At 49.6% G+C, this 17,094-nt stretch overlaps 1 protein-coding gene across 2 annotated transcripts in view; it reads left to right on the forward strand.

Annotated features, from left to right (window-relative positions):
* Positions 1-451: 451 nt before the first annotated feature.
* The window catches only part of SMN2 (survival of motor neuron 2, centromeric), a 95,491-nt gene continuing 78,848 nt past the window's right edge, over positions 452-17,094 (forward strand). Inside the window, exons 1-3 of one of the 2 annotated variants that reach the window (XM_063963889.1) lie at positions 452-636; positions 7,340-7,411; positions 15,285-15,410. In XM_063963889.1, coding sequence (XP_063819959.1) covers positions 571-636; positions 7,340-7,411; positions 15,285-15,410 — 264 coding nt within the window. In that variant the 5' untranslated portion in view covers positions 452-570. The remainder of the gene's footprint in view (positions 637-7,339; positions 7,412-15,284; positions 15,411-17,094) is intronic. The other variant, XM_063963888.1, reaches the window with a different exon arrangement.

A 17,094-nucleotide genomic window follows, 5' to 3' on the forward strand; every position in this document is an offset into this window, starting at 1 on the left:
GAAAACGGTCAGTTGCCACCCAGAAACACCTTTTTGCTGTTAATCACCTTTGTAAGGTCCCACGCTGCCCGGCGTTTCCCGTCAGCGGGCAGTGACACGCCTGTGCATTGCGGTGGTCGCGGCGCATGCGCAGTTCAGACCCGATTGCACCGCTGCGAAAAACTGCAGCGTGCGATCGGGTCGGTATGACCCCTTTAGTCAAAATCGCAGGTAAAGTTAGTCCAAAATCTCCTACTTCCAGTTCAAGGGAAAACGTTCAGTCAAAATCTCTCATAGACAAAATTTCGGAAGTCATGGAGAGACTAGAGCATGGCTAGATGCAGTATGTCACAGAGATGTCTGTTCTGGCCTTTGCTAGTGAATAAAACAGTTGTTGCTCATTGCTGAATACAGTGGGTAGATCTGCCCATAGTATATGCTACTGGCAGCTGAGCGGTCTGTCTGCGCTGGATGACGCGCAGGACACGTCCCCTAGAGGGCGCTGTGTATGAGTCTACCCAGCGGCGCTGACATCCGGAGCTGAGCGGTGATGACGTAGAACGGATCCTGGCTCAGGCTGCTGCGGGTTGCATGTGGAGTGGTCCCATGGCAGGCTTGGAGGAAGCCGGGGAGGTATACAGGAGAGGAGTCAGCCAGGTATGCGGAGAATCCCCCTTGCTGGTCCGGTGACAGGGGTCATTATAGAGCTGCCTGGCTGGAAGGCAGCATGTGGTTGTTCTGGGGCTACAAGGGCCCATTATGCAGCCGGACAAAGTAAAGGTTGCTAGGTCATGCTTGGACCTACAGTATAGTTCCACACCAGACGGCGAGAGACTGTGCTGCTCTGGACGGTTCTTTAATGGCAGGAATACATCCACCCAAACCCCTGTCCTGTATGTGTGTACTCGTGTATTGCCAGCCGGCAGCAGCTGCTGTCCATGAAAGGGGATTCCTTAGTGATGTGGGAGGTGATAGCACACGGGGTGTCCTTATTGATTACTAATACCTGTGATAGGCCACACATTATTTTATTGTTATTACCTTTTTACTGTATAATGAGATAGTTGCTGGGCTTTTAAATAAGCATTACAAACTACAAGACCTATGACCAGCAGGAAGCAAGGGCTGGGGGGGCCGCCTGTTGCCCATCACTGATTTATGCTTCTCTCAGACTGAAAAACAAGTTCCTGTTAAAGTTACTTGATCAGTAGAGTTGAATAATGCAGTGTGGCCTGTCACATTGATGTCCCAACTCCTCCTTATAGCGCTACACTGCACTACTGTGCTCAGTATCAGGTGAGACGTTTAAAGAGGATGTCGTCATACATAGACATACAGTAAATGTACCATGCTGCTTAGTAGCTTTCTAGAAGCTGTCCATTCTGGTAACTTAGGGGAAAATGTATGAAGCAGTGATAAAAGTGGAGAAGTTGCCCATGGCAACCAATCAGCTGCTCTGTATAATTTTATAGTATGCCATGGACAACTTCAACACTGGCTCACTTCTCCACTTATCACTGCTTCATACATTTACCCCATAACTACATCCCGTTCCGACCACTAACAGTCATAAATCTTTCCATTAAATTGGGAAATGGATTACATGTACTACCTGAATAAATGCATGTAAGGAGCTCTACATTATTATATTTTCTCTAACGTCCTAGTGGATGCTGGGGACTCCGTCAGGACCATGGGGATTAGCGGCTCCGCAGGAGACAGGGCACAAAAATAAAGCTTTAGGATCAGGTGGTGTGCACTGGCTCCTCCCCCTATGACCCTCCTCCAAGCCTCAGTTAGGTTTTTGTGCCCGTCCGAGCAGGGTGCAATCTAGGTGGCTCTCCTAAAGAGCTGCTTAGAAAAAGTTTTTAGGTTTTTTATTTTCAGTGAGTCCTGCTGGCAACAGGCTCACTGCATCGAGGGACTTAGGGGAGAGAAGTCAACTCACCTGCGTGCAGGATGGATTGGGTTCTTAGGCTACTGGACACCATTAGCTCCAGAGGGATCGAACACAGGCCCAGCCATGGAGTCCGGTCCCGGAGCCGCGCCGCCGACCCCCCTTACAGATGCCGAAGATGGAAGAGGTCCAGAAGCAGGCGGCAGAAGACTTTTCAGTCTTCCTGAGGTAGCGCACAGCACTGCAGCTGTGCGCCATTGTCGTCAGCACACTTCACACAGCGGTCACGGAGGGTGCAGGGCGCTGGGGGGGCGCCCTGGGCAGCAATGTATAATACCTTTTTATGGCTAAAAAATACATCACATATAGCCCTTGAGGCTATATGGATGTATTTAACCCCTGCCAGATCTCACAAACTCCGGAGAAGAGCCCGCCGAAATAGGGGGCGGGGCTTATTCTCCTCAGCACACAGCGCCATTTTCCTGCTCAGCTCCGCTGTGAGGAAGGCTCCCAGGACTCTCCCCTGCACTGCACTACAGAAACAGGGTAAAACAGAGAGGGGGGGCACTTTTTTTGGCGATATTACTATATTTAAGCTGCTATAAGGATACAACACTTATATAGGGTTGTTCCCATATATATTATAGCGCTTGGGTGTGTGCTGGCAAACTCTCCCTCTGTCTCCCCAAAGGGCTAGTGGGGTCCTGTCTTCAATAGAGCATTCCCTGTGTGTCTGCTGTGTGTCGGTACGTGTGTGTCGACATGTATGAGGACGATGTTGGTGTGGAGGCAGAGCAATTGCCGGTAATGGTGATGTCACCCCCCAGGGAGTCGACACCGGAATGGATGGCTTTGTTTATGGAATTACGTGATAATGTCAGCACATTACAAAAATCAGTTGACGACATGAGACGGCCGGAAAACCAGTTAGTACCTGCCCAGGCGTCTCAGACACCGTCAGGGGCTGTAAAACGCCCTTTACCTCAGTCGGTCGACACAGACCCAGACACGGACACTGAATCTAGTGTCGACGGTGAAGAAACAAACGTATTTTCCAGTAGGGCCACACGTTATATGATCACGGCAATGAAGGAGGCTTTGCATATCTCTGATACTACAAGTACAACAAAAAGGGGTATTATGTGGGGGGTGAAAAAACTACCTGTAGTTTTTCCTGAATCAGAGGAATTGAATGATGTATGTGATGAAGCGTGGGTTAAACCAGATAGAAAAGTGCTAATTTCAAAAAAGTTATTGGCATTATACCCTTTCCCGCCAGAGGTTAGGGCGCGCTGGGAAACACCCCCTAAGGTGGATAAGGCGCTCACACGCTTATCAAAACAAGTGGCGTTATCGTCTCCCGATACGGCCGCCCTCAAGGATCCAGCTGATAGAAGGCTGGAAACTACCCTAAAAAGTATATACACACATACTGGTGTTATACTGCGACCAGCCATCGCCTCAGCCTGGATGTGCAGTGCTGGGGTGGTCTGGTCGGATTCCCTGACTGAAACTATTGATACCCTGGATAGGGACAGTATTTTACAGACTTTAGAGCAATTAAAGGATGCTTTTCTTTATATGCGAGATGCTCAGAGGGATATTTGCACTCTGGCATCGAGAGTAAGTGCGATGTCCATATCTGCCAGAAGAAGTTTATGGACACGACAGTGGTCAGGTGATGCGGATTCCAAACGGCATATGGAAGTATTGCCGTATAAAGGGGAGGAATTATTTGGCGTCGGTCTATCGGATTTGGTGGCCACGGCAACTGCCGGGAAATCCACCTTTTTACCTCAGACCCCCTCCCAACAGAAAAAGACACCGTCTTTTCAGCCGCAGTCCTTTCGGTCCTATAAGAAGCGGGCAAAAGGACAGTCATATCTGCCCCGAGGCAGAGGAAAGGGTAAGAGAGGACAGCAAGCAGCTCCTTCCCAGGAACAGAAGCCCTCCGCGGGTTCTGCAAAGCCCTCAGCATGACGCTGGGGCTTTACAAGCGGACTCAGGAACGGTGGGGGGTCGACTCAAGAATTTCAGCGCGCAGTGGGCTTGCTCACAGGTGGACCCCTGGATCCTGCAGGTAGTATCTCAGGGTTACAGGTTGGAATTCGAGAAGTCTCCCCCTCGCCGGTTCCTAAAGTCTGCTTTGCCAACGTCTCCCTCAGACAGGGCGACGGTATTGGAAGCCATTCACAAGCTGTTTTCTCAGCAGGTGATAGTCAAGGTACCCCTCCTACAACAGGAAAAGGGGTATTACTCCACGCTATTTGTGGTACCGAAGCCGGACGGCTCGGTAAGACCTATTCTAAATCTGAAATCTTTGAACCTGTACATACAAAAATTCAAGTTCAAGATGGAATCACTCAGAGCAGTGATAGCGAATCTGGAAGAAGGGGACTTTATGGTGTCCCTGGACATAAAGGATGCTTACCTGCATGTCCCAATTTGCCCTTCACATCAAGGGTACCTCAGGTTCGTGGTGCAAAACTGTCATTATCAGTTTCAGACGCTGCCGTTTGGATTGTCCACGGCACCTCGGGTCTTTACCAAGGTAATTGCCGAAATGATGATTCTTCTGCGAAGAAGAGGCGTATTAATTATCCCTTACTTGGACGATCTCCTGATAAGGGCAAGGTCCAGAGAACAGCTGGAGGACGGAGTAGCACTAACCCAAGTAGTGCTGCAACAACACGGGTGGATCCTGAATTTTCCAAAATCTCAGTTGACCCCGACAACACGTCTGCTGTTCCTGGGAATGATTCTGGACACGGTTCAGAAAAAGGTGTTTCTTCCGGAGGAGAAAGCCAAGGAGTTATCCGAACTTGTCAAGAACCTCCTAAAACCAGGAAAAGTGTCTGTGCATCAATGCACAAGAGTCCTGGGAAAGATGGTGGCTTCTTACGAAGCAATCCCATTCGGCAGATTCCACGCACGAACTTTTCAGTGGGATCTGCTGGACAAATGGTCCGGATCGCATCTGCAGATGCATCAGCGGATAACCTTATCGCCACGGACAAGGGTGTCTCTTCTGTGGTGGTTGCAGAGTGCTCATCTGTTAGAAGGCCGCAGATTCGGCATACAGGACTGGGTCCTGGTGACCACGGATGCCAGTCTGAGAGGCTGGGGAGCGGTCACACAGGGAAGAAACTTCCAGGGAGTGTGGTCAAGCCTGGAGATGTCTCTTCACATAAATATACTGGAGCTAAGAGCGATTTACAATGCTCTAAGCCTGGCAAAACCCCTGCTTCAGGGTCAGCCGGTGTTGATCCAGTCGGACAACATCACGGCAGTCGCCCACGTAAACAGACAGGGCGGCACAAGAAGCAGGAGAGCAATGGCAGAAGCTGCAAGGATTCTTCGCTGGGCGGAAGATCATGTGATAGCACTGTCAGCAGTGTTCATTCCGGGAGTGGACAACTGGGAAGCAGACTTCCTCAGCAGACACGATCTACACCCGGGAGAGTGGGGACTTCATCCAGAAGTCTTCCACATGATTGTGAACCGTTGGGAAAAACCAAAGGTGGATATGATGGCGTCTCGCCTCAACAAAAAACTGGACAGGTATTGCGCCAGGTCAAGAGACCCTCAGGCAATAGCTGTGGACGCTCTGGTAACACCGTGGGTGTTCCAGTCAGTGTATGTGTTTCCTCCTCTGCCTCTCATACCCAAAGTACTGAGAATTATACGGCAAAGGGGAGTAAGAACGATACTCGTGGCTCCGAATTGGCCAAGAAGAACTTGGTACCCGGAACTTCAGGAGATGCTCACGGAAAATCCGTGGCCTCTACCTCTAAGACGGGACCTGATTCAGCAGGGACCGTGTCTATTCCAAGACTTACCGCGGCTGCGTTTGACGGCGTGGCGGTTGAACGCCGAATTCTAAGGGAAAAAGGCATTCCAGAAGAGGTCATTCCTACACTGGTTAAAGCCAGGAAGGAGGTGACTGCACAACATTATCACCGCATTTGGAGAAAATATGTTGCGTGGTGTGAGGCCAGGAAGGCCCCCACGGAGGAATTTCAATTGGGTCGATTCCTACATTTCCTGCAAACAGGATTGTCTATGGGCCTCAAGTTGGGGTCCATTAAGGTTCAAATTTCGGCCCAGTCGATTTTCTTCCAGAAAGAATTGGCTTCAGTTCCTGAAGTCCAGACTTTTGTAAAAGGAGTACTACATATACAGCCCCCGGTTGTGCCCCCAGTGGCTCCGTGGGACCTTTAATGTAGTTTTGGATTTTCTCAAATCCCATTGGTTTGAGCCACTCAAATCGGCGGATTTGAAATATCTTACATGGAAAGTAACCATGCTACTGGCCCTGGCTTCAGCCAGGAGAGTGTCAGAATTGGCGGCTTTATCGTATAAAAGCCCATATCTGATTTTCCATTCGGACAGGGCAGAACTGCGGACGCGTCCTCATTTTCTGCCTAAGGTGGTGTCAGCGTTTCACCTGAACCAGCCTATTGTGGTGCCTGCGGCTACTAGCGATTTGGAGGATTCCAAGTTACTGGACGTTGTCAGGGCATTGAAAATATATATTTCAAGGACGGCTGGAGTCAGAAAATCTGACTCGCTGTTTATACTATATGCACCCAACAAGCTGGGTGCTCCTGCTTCTAAGCAGACGATTGCTCGTTGGATTTGTAGCACAATTCAACTTGCACATTCTGTGGCAGGCCTGCCACAGCCTAAATCTGTCAAGGCCCATTCCACAAGGAAGGTGGGCTCATCCTGGGCGGCTGCCCGAGGGGTCTCGGCATTACAACTCTGCCGAGCAGCTACGTGGTCGGGGGAGAACACGTTTGTAAAATTCTACAAATTTGATACCCTGGCTAAAGAGGACCTGGAGTTCTCTCATTCGGTGCTGCAGAGTCATCCGCACTCTCCCGCCCGTTTGGGAGCTTTGGTATAATCCCCATGGTCCTGACGGAGTCCCCAGCATCCACTAGGACGTTAGAGAAAATAAGATTTTACTTACCGATAAATCTATTTCTCGTAGTCCGTAGTGGATGCTGGGCGCCCATCCCAAGTGCGGATTGTCTGCAATACTTGTACATAGTTATTGTTACAAAAAAATCGGGTTGTTCTTGTTGTGAGCCGTCTGTTCAGAGGCTCCTACGTTGTCATACTGTTAACTGGGTTCAGATCACAAGTTGTACGGTGTGATTGGTGTGGCTGGTATGAGTCTTACCCGGGATTCAAAATCCTTCCTTATTGTGTACGCTCGTCCGGGCACAGTATCCTAACTGAGGCTTGGAGGAGGGTCATAGGGGGAGGAGCCAGTGCACACCACCTGATCCTAAAGCTTTATTTTTGTGCCCAGTCTCCTGCGGAGCCGCTAATCCCCATGGTCCTGACGGAGTCCCCAGCATCCACTACGGACTACGAGAAATAGATTTATCGGTAAGTAAAATCTTATTTTCACCTGTGTTCATTCTTATTTTTTTTTGTTATTTCCGCTATTAGAGTGATGATTCTGATATCTGGGACGATACAGCATTGATCAAAGCCTATGATAAAGCAGTGACATCATTTAAGGTTTGTTTATTATTCTAATTTCGAGACCTTCTGTACTGTGCCTCTCTTAAGCGTATGACTGTTCCCAGCTGGTTGTATATGTCCATGGCCAGTAACTTTCTTGATCACCAATAAAAGCTCTGCAGTAACCCTAATGTGCTGATTCAGTTAGCTACGTTAAGTAGAGGATTTTTCCACGGATAAACATAACCCACACCCCAACATACCATCACCAGACACAATCTCGGATCTCTTGACACCGCTATTCTTGTCCTCCCTTGATCCTATCCTTTATCCTTCTATCCACCATGGCCTGTCCCAAATAGGTGGCCTTCTTCTATAACTCCACCTTCACCTCTGCACTTGATTCTGTTGCTCCTGTCTTCTCTGTTCACCTCTGCTGTTCTAAACCCCAATCTGGCACTCCAGACTGACCAGATTCCTGCAAAAAAGCTCTCACACTGCCGAGCGCCTCTGGAGGAAATCTCACTCTCTCTCTTGCGGACTTCCTTCATTTCAAGTTTGTTTTCTCTTCCTATAGCTCTGCACTCCTTTGCCAAGCAATCCTTTTTCCAATCACTCATCTCTTCAGTCCTCCAATCCCTGCCAACACTCTAATACTTTCAACACACTCCTTCGTACCCTCCCCTCCTCTTCTCCCGCCCTCCCTCACTGACTTTGCCTCCTTCTCCTCAAAAATTGAGGCAATCAGACGTGAAATCTCCTCCTGTCTCCCCTTGGCAGCCACCTCCTCTCACTCCTACCATTCCACCTTATGCTCCTTTCTCCCAAATACAGACAAAGATGTACACTCCCTCATCCTATCCTCTCCCCCATCTTCCTGAACCCCCTCCACTCCCACCTCCTCCGCTCCCTCTCCCCCACTGCCTGTTTCCACCTTGCTCACCTCTTCAGCCTGTCACTCTTTACTGGTATCTTTCCCTCACCATTCAAACATGCTCTTGTCTCGCCTATTCTCAAAAACCCAACCTTGACCCTTCCTCACCCGCTAGCTACCCGCCCCATCTCTCTTCTCCCATATGCCTCCAAACTACTTGAGTGACTGGTATTCAGCTGTCTCACCAGCTACCGCTCTGACCACTTCATCCTTGATCATCTTCAATCTGGCTTTCGCCCACTCCACTGAAACTGCCCTGGTCAAAATCACCAAAGTCTGCTTTTGGCCAAAACCAGGGGTCACCACTCTCTGATCATCCTCTTGGATCTCTCGTCGGCACTGTGGATCATCCTCTCCTCCTCCGCACCCTCCAGTCAATTGGCCTCGTCCTTGCCTGGTTCACCTCTTACCTTGTTTAACCGCTCCTTCTCTGTGTCTACTCTGGCTCCACCTCATCCCCTTCCACCCTCCCCATTGATGTCCCCCAGGGTTCTGTCCTTGGCCCCCTTCTCTTCTCCCTGTACACCTTCTGTCTTCCCTGGGTGCGCTCATAAGCTCCTTTGGCCTCCAATACCACCTCTATGCAGATGATATGCAACTATACCTCTCCTCTCCTGACCTCACTCTTTCTGGTATCTAACTGCCTCCTTGCCATCTCCTCTGGATGACTGAGCGCTCCCTGAAGATTAACTTGGACAAACCGAACTCATCATCTTTCTCCCATCCAGTGTCTCCCCCAGCCCCCCATTACATGTACATTAACCTAGCAATATTTTATACATTTCTCTGACGTCCTAAGTGGATGCTGGGGACTCCGTCAGGACCATGGGGATTAGCGGCTCCGCAGGAGACAGGGCACAAAAGTAAAAGCTTTAGGATCAGGTGGTGTGCACTGGCTCCTCCCCCTATGACCCTCCTCCAAGCCTCAGTTAGATTTTTGTGCCCGGCCGAGAAGGGTGCAATCTAGGTGGCTCTCCTAAAGAGCTGCTTAGAGTAAAAGTTTGTTAGGTTTTTTAATTTCAGTGAGTCCTGCTGGCAACAGGCTCACTGCTACGAGGGACTTAGGGGAGAGAAGTGAACTCACCTGCGTGCAGGATGGATTGGCTTCTTAGGCTACTGGACACCATTAGCTCCAGAGGGAGTCGGAACACAGGTCTCACCCTGGGGTTCGTCCCGGAGCCGCGCCGCCGACCCCCCTTGCAGATGCCGAAAAGTGAAGGTCCAGAAACGGCGGCAGAAGACTCTTCAGTCTTCATAAGGTAGCGCACAGCACTGCAGCTGTGCGCCATTGTTGTCAGCACACTTCATAGCAGCGGTCACTGAGGGTGCAGGGCGCTGGGGGGGGGCGCCCTGGGCAGCAATGATAGTACCTTATTCTGGCTAAAAATACATCACACATAGCCCCTGGGGGCTATATGGATGTATTTAACCCCTGCCAGGTCTCAGAAAAACGGGAGAAGAAGCCCGCCGAAAAGGGGGCGGGGCCTATTCTCCTCAGCAAACAGCGCCATTTTCCCTCACAGAAATGCTGGTGGGAAGGCTCCCAGGCTCTCCCCTGCACTGCACTACAGAAACAGGGTTAAAACAGAGAGGGGGGGCACTTATTTGGCGATATGTATATATATATTAAAATGCTATAAGGGAAAAACACTTATATAAAGGTTGTCCCTGTATAATTATAGCGTTTTTGGTGTGTGCTGGCAAACTCTCCCTCTGTCTCCCCAAAGGGCTAGTGGGGTCCTGTCCTCTATCAGAGCATTCCCTGTGTGTGTGCTGTGTGTCGGTACGTGTGTGTCGACATGTATGAGGACGATGTTGGTGAGGAGGCGGAGCAATTGCCTGAAATGGTGATGTCACTCTCTAGGGAGTCGACACCGGAATGGATGGCTTATTTAAGGAATTACGTGATAATGTCAACACGCTGCAAGGTCGGTTGACGACATGAGACGGCCGGCAAACAAATTAGTACCTGTCCAGGCGTCTCAAACACCGTCAGGGGCTGTAAAACGCTCATTTACCTCAGTCGGTCGACACAGACACAGACACGGACACTGACTCCAGTGTCGACGGTGAAGAAACAAACGTATTTTCCTTTAGGGCCACACGTTACATGTTAAGGGCAATGAAGGAGGTGTTACATATTTCTGATACTACAAGTACCACAAGAAGGGTATTATGTGGGGTGTGAAAAAACTACCTGTAGTTTTTCCTGAATCAGATAAATTAAATGAAGTGTGTGATGATGCGTGGGTTTCCCCCGATAGAAAATTATTGGCGGTATACCCTTTCCCGCCAGAAGTTAGGGCGCGTTGGGAAACACCCTTTAGGATGGATAAGGCGCTCACACGCTTATCAAAACAAGTGGCGGTACCGTCTCCAGATAGGGCCGCCCTCAAGGAGCCAGCTGAGAGGCTGGAAAATATCCTAAAAAGGTATATACACACATACTGGTGTTATACTGCGACCAGCGATCGCCTCAGCCTGGATGTGCAGCGCTGGGGTGGCTTGGTCGGATTCCCTGACTGAAAATATTGATACCCTTGACAGGGACAGTATTTTATTGACTATAGAGCATTTAAAGGATGCATTTCTATATATGCGAGATGCACAGAGGGATATTTGCACTCTGGCATCAAGAGTAAGTGCGATGTCCATATCTGCCAGAAGATGTTTATGGACACGACAGTGGTCAGGTGATGCAGATTCCAAACGGCACATGGAAGTATTGCCGTATAAAGGGGAGGAGTTATTTGGGGTCGGTCCATCGGACCTGGTGGCCTCGGCAACAGCTGGAAAATCCACCTTTTTTACCCCAAATCACATCTCAGCAGAAAAAGACACCGTCTTTTCAGCCTCAGTCCTTTCGTCCCCATAAGGGCAAGCGGGCAAAAGGCCAGTCATATCTGCCCAGGGATAGAGGAAAGGGAAGAAGACTGCAGCAGGCAGCCCATTCCCAGGAACAGAAGCCCTCCACAGCTTCTGCCAAGTCCTCAGCATGACGCTGGGGCCGTACAAGCGGACTCAAGTGCGGTGGGGGGTCGTCTCAAGAGTTTCAGCGCGTAGTGGGCTCACTCGCAAGTGGACCCCTGGATCCTACAAGTAGTATCCCAGGGGTACAGACTGGAGATTCGAGACGTCTCCCCCTCGCAGGCTCCTGATGTCTGCTTTACCAACGTCTTCCTCCGACAGGGAGGCAGTATTGGAAACAATTCACAAGCTGGATTCCCAGCAGGTGATAATCAAAGTACCCCTCCTACAACAAGGAAAGGGGTATTATTCCACACTATATTGTGGTACTGAAGCCAGACGGCTCGGTGAGACCTATTCTAAATGGGAAATCTTTGAACACTTACATACAAAGGTTCAAATCAAGATGGAGTCACTCAGAGCAGTGATAGCGAACCAGGAAGAAGGGGACTATATGGTGTCCCTGGACATCAAGGATGCTTACCTCCATGTCCCAAATTGCCCTTCTCACCAAGGGTACCTCAGGTTCGTGGTACGGAACTGTCACTATCAGTTTCAGACGCTGCCGTTTGGATTGTCCACGGCACCCCGGGTCTTTACCAAAGTAATGGCCGAAATGATGATTCTTCTTCAAAGAAAAGGCGTCTTAATTATCCCTTACTTGGACGATCTCCTGATAAGGGCAAGGTCCAGAGAACAGTTGGAAGTCGGAGTAGCACTATCTCAAGTAGTTCTACGACAGCACGGGTGGATTCTAAATATCCAAAATCGCAGCCGTTTCCGACGACACGTCTGCTGTTCCTAGGGATGGTTCTGGACACAGTCCAGAAAAAGGTGTTTCTCCCGGAGGAGAAAGCCAGGGAGTTATCCGAGCTAGTCAGGAACCTCCTAAAACCAGGAAAAGTGTCAGTGCATCATTGCACAAGAGTCCTGGGAAAAATGGTGGCTTATTACGAAGCGATTCCATTCGGCAGATTCCACGCAAGAACTTTTCAGTGGGATCTGCTGGACAAATGGTCCGGATCGCATTTTCAGATGCATCAGCGGATAACCCTGTCTCCAGGGACAGGGGTGTCTCTCCTGTGGTGGTTACAGAGTGCTCATCTTCTAGAGGGCCGCAGATCGGCATTCAGGATTGGATGCTGGTGACCACGGAGGCCAGCCTGAGAGGCTGGGGAGCAGTCACACAGGGAAAAAATTTCCAGGGAGTGTGATCAAGTCTGGAGATTTTTCTCCACATAAATATACTGGAGCTAAGGGCAATTTACAATGCTCTAAGCTTAGCAAGACCTCTGCTTCAAGGTCAGCCGGTATTGATCCAGTGGGACAACATCACGGCAGTCGCCCACGTAAACAGACAGGGCGGCACAAGAAGCAGGAGGGCAATGGCAGAAACTGCAAGGATTTTTCGCTGGGCGGAAAATCATGTGATAGCACTGTCAGCAGTGTTCATTCCGGGAGTGGACAACTGGGAAGCAGACTTCCTCAGCAGGCACAACCTCCACCCGGGAGAGTGGGGACTTCATCGGGAAGTCTTCCACATGATTGTGAACCGTTGGAAAAGACCAAAGGTGGACATGATGGCGTCCCGCCTGAACAAAAAACTGGACAAGTATTGCGCCAGGTCAAAAGACCCTCAGGCAATAGCTGTGGACGTTCTGGTAACACCGTGGGTGTACCAGTCGGTGTATGTCTTCCCTCCTCTGCTTCTCATACCCAAGGTATTGAGAATTATAAGACGTAGAGGAGTAAGAACTATACTCGTGGCTCCGGATTGGCCAAGAAGGACTTGGTACCCGGAACTTCAAGAGATGCTCACAGAGGACTCATGGCCTCTGCCGCTAAGAAGGGACTTGCTTCAGCAAGTACCATGTCTGTTCCAAGACTTACCGCGGCTGCGTTTGACGGCATGGCGGTTGAACGCCGGATCCTAAGGGAAAAAGGCATTCCGGAAGAGGTCATTCCTACCCTGGTCAAAGCCAGGAAGGAGGTGACCGCACAACATTATCACCACATGTGGCAAAAATATGTTGCGTGGTGTGAGGCCAGGAAGGCCCCATGAAGAAATTTCAACTCGGTCGTTTCCTGCATTTCCTGCAAACAGGAGTGTCTATGGGCCTCAAATTGGGGTCCATTAAGGTTCAAATTTCGGCCCTGTCGATTTTCTTCCAGAAAGAATTGGCTTCAGTTCCTGAAGTCCAGAAGCTTGTCAAGGGAGTACTGCATATACAACCCCCTTTTTGTGCCTCCAGTGGCACTGTGGGATCTCAACGTAGTTCTGGGATTCCTAAAATCACATTGGTTTAAACCGCTCAAATCTGTGGATTTGAAATATCTCACAGGGAAAGTGACCATGCTGTTGGCCCTGGCCTCGGCCAGGCGAGTGTCAGAATTGGCGGCGTTTGTCTCAAAAAGCCCATATCTGATTGTCCATTCGGACAGGGCAGAGCTGCGGACTCATCCCCAGTTTCTCCCTAAGGTGGTGTCAGTGTTTCACCCGAACCAGCTTATTGTGGTACCTGCGGCTACTAGGGACTTGGAGGACTCCAAGTTGCTAGATGTTGTCAGGGCCCTGAAAATATAGTTTCCAGGACGGCTGGAGTCAGGAAGATTGACTTGCTGTTATCCTGTATGCACCCAACAAACTGGGTGCTCTTGCTTCTAAGCAGACGATTGCTAGTTGGATGTGTAGTACAATTCAGCTTGCACATTCTGTGGCAGGCCTGCCACAGCCAAAATATGTAAATGCCCATTCCACAAGGAAGGTGGGCTCATCTTGGGCGGCTGCCCGAGGGGTCTCGGCTTTACAACTTTGCCGAGCTGATACTTGGTCAGGGGCACACCCTGACTGAGGAGGACCTGGAGTTCTCTCATTCGGTGCTGCAGAGTCATCCGCACTCTCCCGCCCGTTTGGGAGCTTTGGTATAATCCCCATGGTCCTGACGGAGTCCCCAGCATCCACTTAGGACGTCAGAGAAAATAAGAATTTACTTACCGATAATTCTATTTCTCGTAGTCCGTAGTGGATGCTGGGCGCCCATCCCAAGTGCGGATTGTCTGCAATACTTGTACATAGTTATTGTTACAAAAATCGGGTTATTATTGTTGTGAGCCATCTTTTCAGAGGCTCCGCTGTTATCATGCTGTTAACTGGGTTCAGATCACAGGTTGTACAGTGTGATTGGTGTGGCTGGTATGAGTCTTACCCGGGATTCAAAATCCTTCCTTATTGTGTACGCTCGTCCGGGCACAGTATCCTAACTGAGGCTTGGAGGAGGGTCATAGGGGGAGGAGCCAGTGCACACCACCTGATCCTAAAGCTTTTACTTTTGTGCCCTGTCTCCTGCGGAGCCGCTAATCCCCATGGTCCTGACGGAGTCCCCAGCATCCACTACGGACTACGAGAAATAGAATTATCGGTAAGTAAATTCTTATTTTTCTTACAATACTAGAAGTATAACATACATTAGGAACAACTAGTGTGTGAAGCGACAATAGAACTTGCATTATATAAGCACAGCAGCTGTGGCTCGTCCAATAATCTGCACTGACAGACACCCATTACCCCATTTCTACTAAGATCGGTTCTGTGATCCAGTTTTGTTTGGTCATTGAGTGGGCACTGTGCAAGTATGTAGAATAGTGATCTACTGTGATGCTGTTTGCATAGGAGACCACAGATCACTTTAGTTATATGCATGCATAGCAGCTCTTTAGCCCCATACACAGTAGACGAGAAACTAAAAGATCTTGCTCAGAAGGGCCAATCTGAGCGAGAGCTTTCATAATCTCGTCCAATGTGTACACTCAGTGTTAACGATGCGCGCTCCCGTGCAATATATAATAATGTAAATTGTGTACTGTAAGCTCTGATGAGCGGGACCCTCAATACCCTTTGTTTCTCGTCTACGCCTCATAAGTAAACTTTATGTACTTGTTCTCTTTTATGTGTGATTTGTATGACTGCATTCTGAGCAGCATTGTGGAGTTTGATGCTTTACAAATAAACAATGATGATTATACTTTCAGAAAGCTTTGAAAAATGGAGATTATACTATGGAGCCTCCATCACCGGAGAAGAACACCAAAGCAAAAAGGAAAAATAACAAAAAGAATAAAAGCCGGAAGAAAAGCAATGCTGCTCCCTTGAAAAAGGTACAGTAGTGTGTTTTTCTCTATCGTCCTAGTGGATGCTGGGGTTCCTGAAAGGACCATGGGGAATAGCGGCTCCGCAGGAGACAGGGCACAAAAAGTAAAGCTTTTTCCGATCAGGTGGTGTGCACTGGCTCCTCCCCCTATGACCCTCCTCCAGACTCCAGTTAGATTTTTGTGCCCGGCCGAGAAGGGTGCAATCTAGGTGGCTCTCCTAAAGAGCTGCTTAGAAAAAGTTTAGCTAGGTTTTTTATTTTACAGTGATTCCTGCTGGCAACAGGATCACTGCAGCGAGGGACTGAGGGGAGAAGGAGTCAACTCACCTGCGTGCAGGATGGATTGGCTTCTTGGCTACTGGACATCAAGCTCCAGAGGGACGATCACAGGTACAGCCTGGATGGTCACCGGAGCCGCGCCGCCGGCCCCCTTGCAGATGCTGAAGTCAGAAGAGGTCCAGAATCGGCGGCTGAAGACTCCTGCAGTCTTCTAAAGGTAGCGCACAGCACTGCAGCTGTGCGCCATTTTCCTCTCAGCACACTTCACACGGCAGTCACTGAGGGTGCAGGGCGCTGGGAGGGGGGCGCCCTGGGAGGCAAATGAGTACCTATAAAGGCTAAAAATACCTCACATATAGCCCTAGAGGCTATATGGAGATATTTAACCCCTGCCTAATTTTTCTAAATAGCGGGAGACGAGCCCGCCGGAAAAGGGGCGGGGCCTATCTCCTCAGCACACGGCGCCATTTCCTCTCACAGCTCCGCTGGTCAGGACGGCTCCCAAGTCTCTCCCCTGCACTGCACTACAGAAACAGGGTAAAACAGAGAGGGGGGGGCACATTTATGGCGATATTTTGATATAACAAAGCAGCTATAAGGGAGCACTTATTATAAGGCTATCCCTGATATATATATAGCGCTTTTGGTGTGTGCTGGCAAACTCTCCCTCTGTCTCCCCAAAGGGCTAGTGGGTCCTGTCTTCATTAGGAGCATTCCCTGTGTGTCTGCTGTGTGTCGGTACGTGTGTGTCGACATGTATGAGGACGATATTGGTGTGGAGGCGGAGCAATTGCCAAATATGAGGATGTCACCCCCTAGGGAGTCGACACCAGAATGGATGCCTTTATTTATGGAACTACGGGATAGTGTCAACACGCTAAAGCAGTCGTTTGACGACATGAGACGGCCGGACAATCAATTAGTGCCTGTCCAGGCGACTCAAACACCGTCAGGGGCTGTGAAACGCCCTTTGCCTCAGTCGGTCGACACAGACCCAGACACAGGCGATGACTCCAGTGGTGACGGTGACGAATCAACCGTATTTTCCAGTAGGGCCACACGTTATATGATTTTGGCAATGAAGGAGGCGTTACATTTAGCTGATACTACAGGTACCACTAAACAGGGTATTATGTGGGGTATGAAAAAACTACCTATAGTTTTTCCTGAATCAGAAGAACTAAATGACGTGTGTAATGAAGCGTGGGTTGCCCCTGATAAAAAGCTGATAATTTCAAAGAAATTATTGGCATTATACCCTTTCCCGCCAGAGGTTAGGGAGCGCTGGGAAACACCTCCTAGGGTGGACAAGGCGCTAACACGCTTATCTAAACAAGTGGCGTTACCCTCTCCTGAGACGGCCGCACTTAAAGATCCATCAGATAGGAGGATGGAAAATATCCAAAAAAGTA

Source organism: Pseudophryne corroboree, chromosome 1 (assembly GCF_028390025.1).
Source record: "Pseudophryne corroboree isolate aPseCor3 chromosome 1, aPseCor3.hap2, whole genome shotgun sequence".
NCBI classification, from domain to species: domain Eukaryota; kingdom Metazoa; phylum Chordata; class Amphibia; order Anura; family Myobatrachidae; genus Pseudophryne; species Pseudophryne corroboree.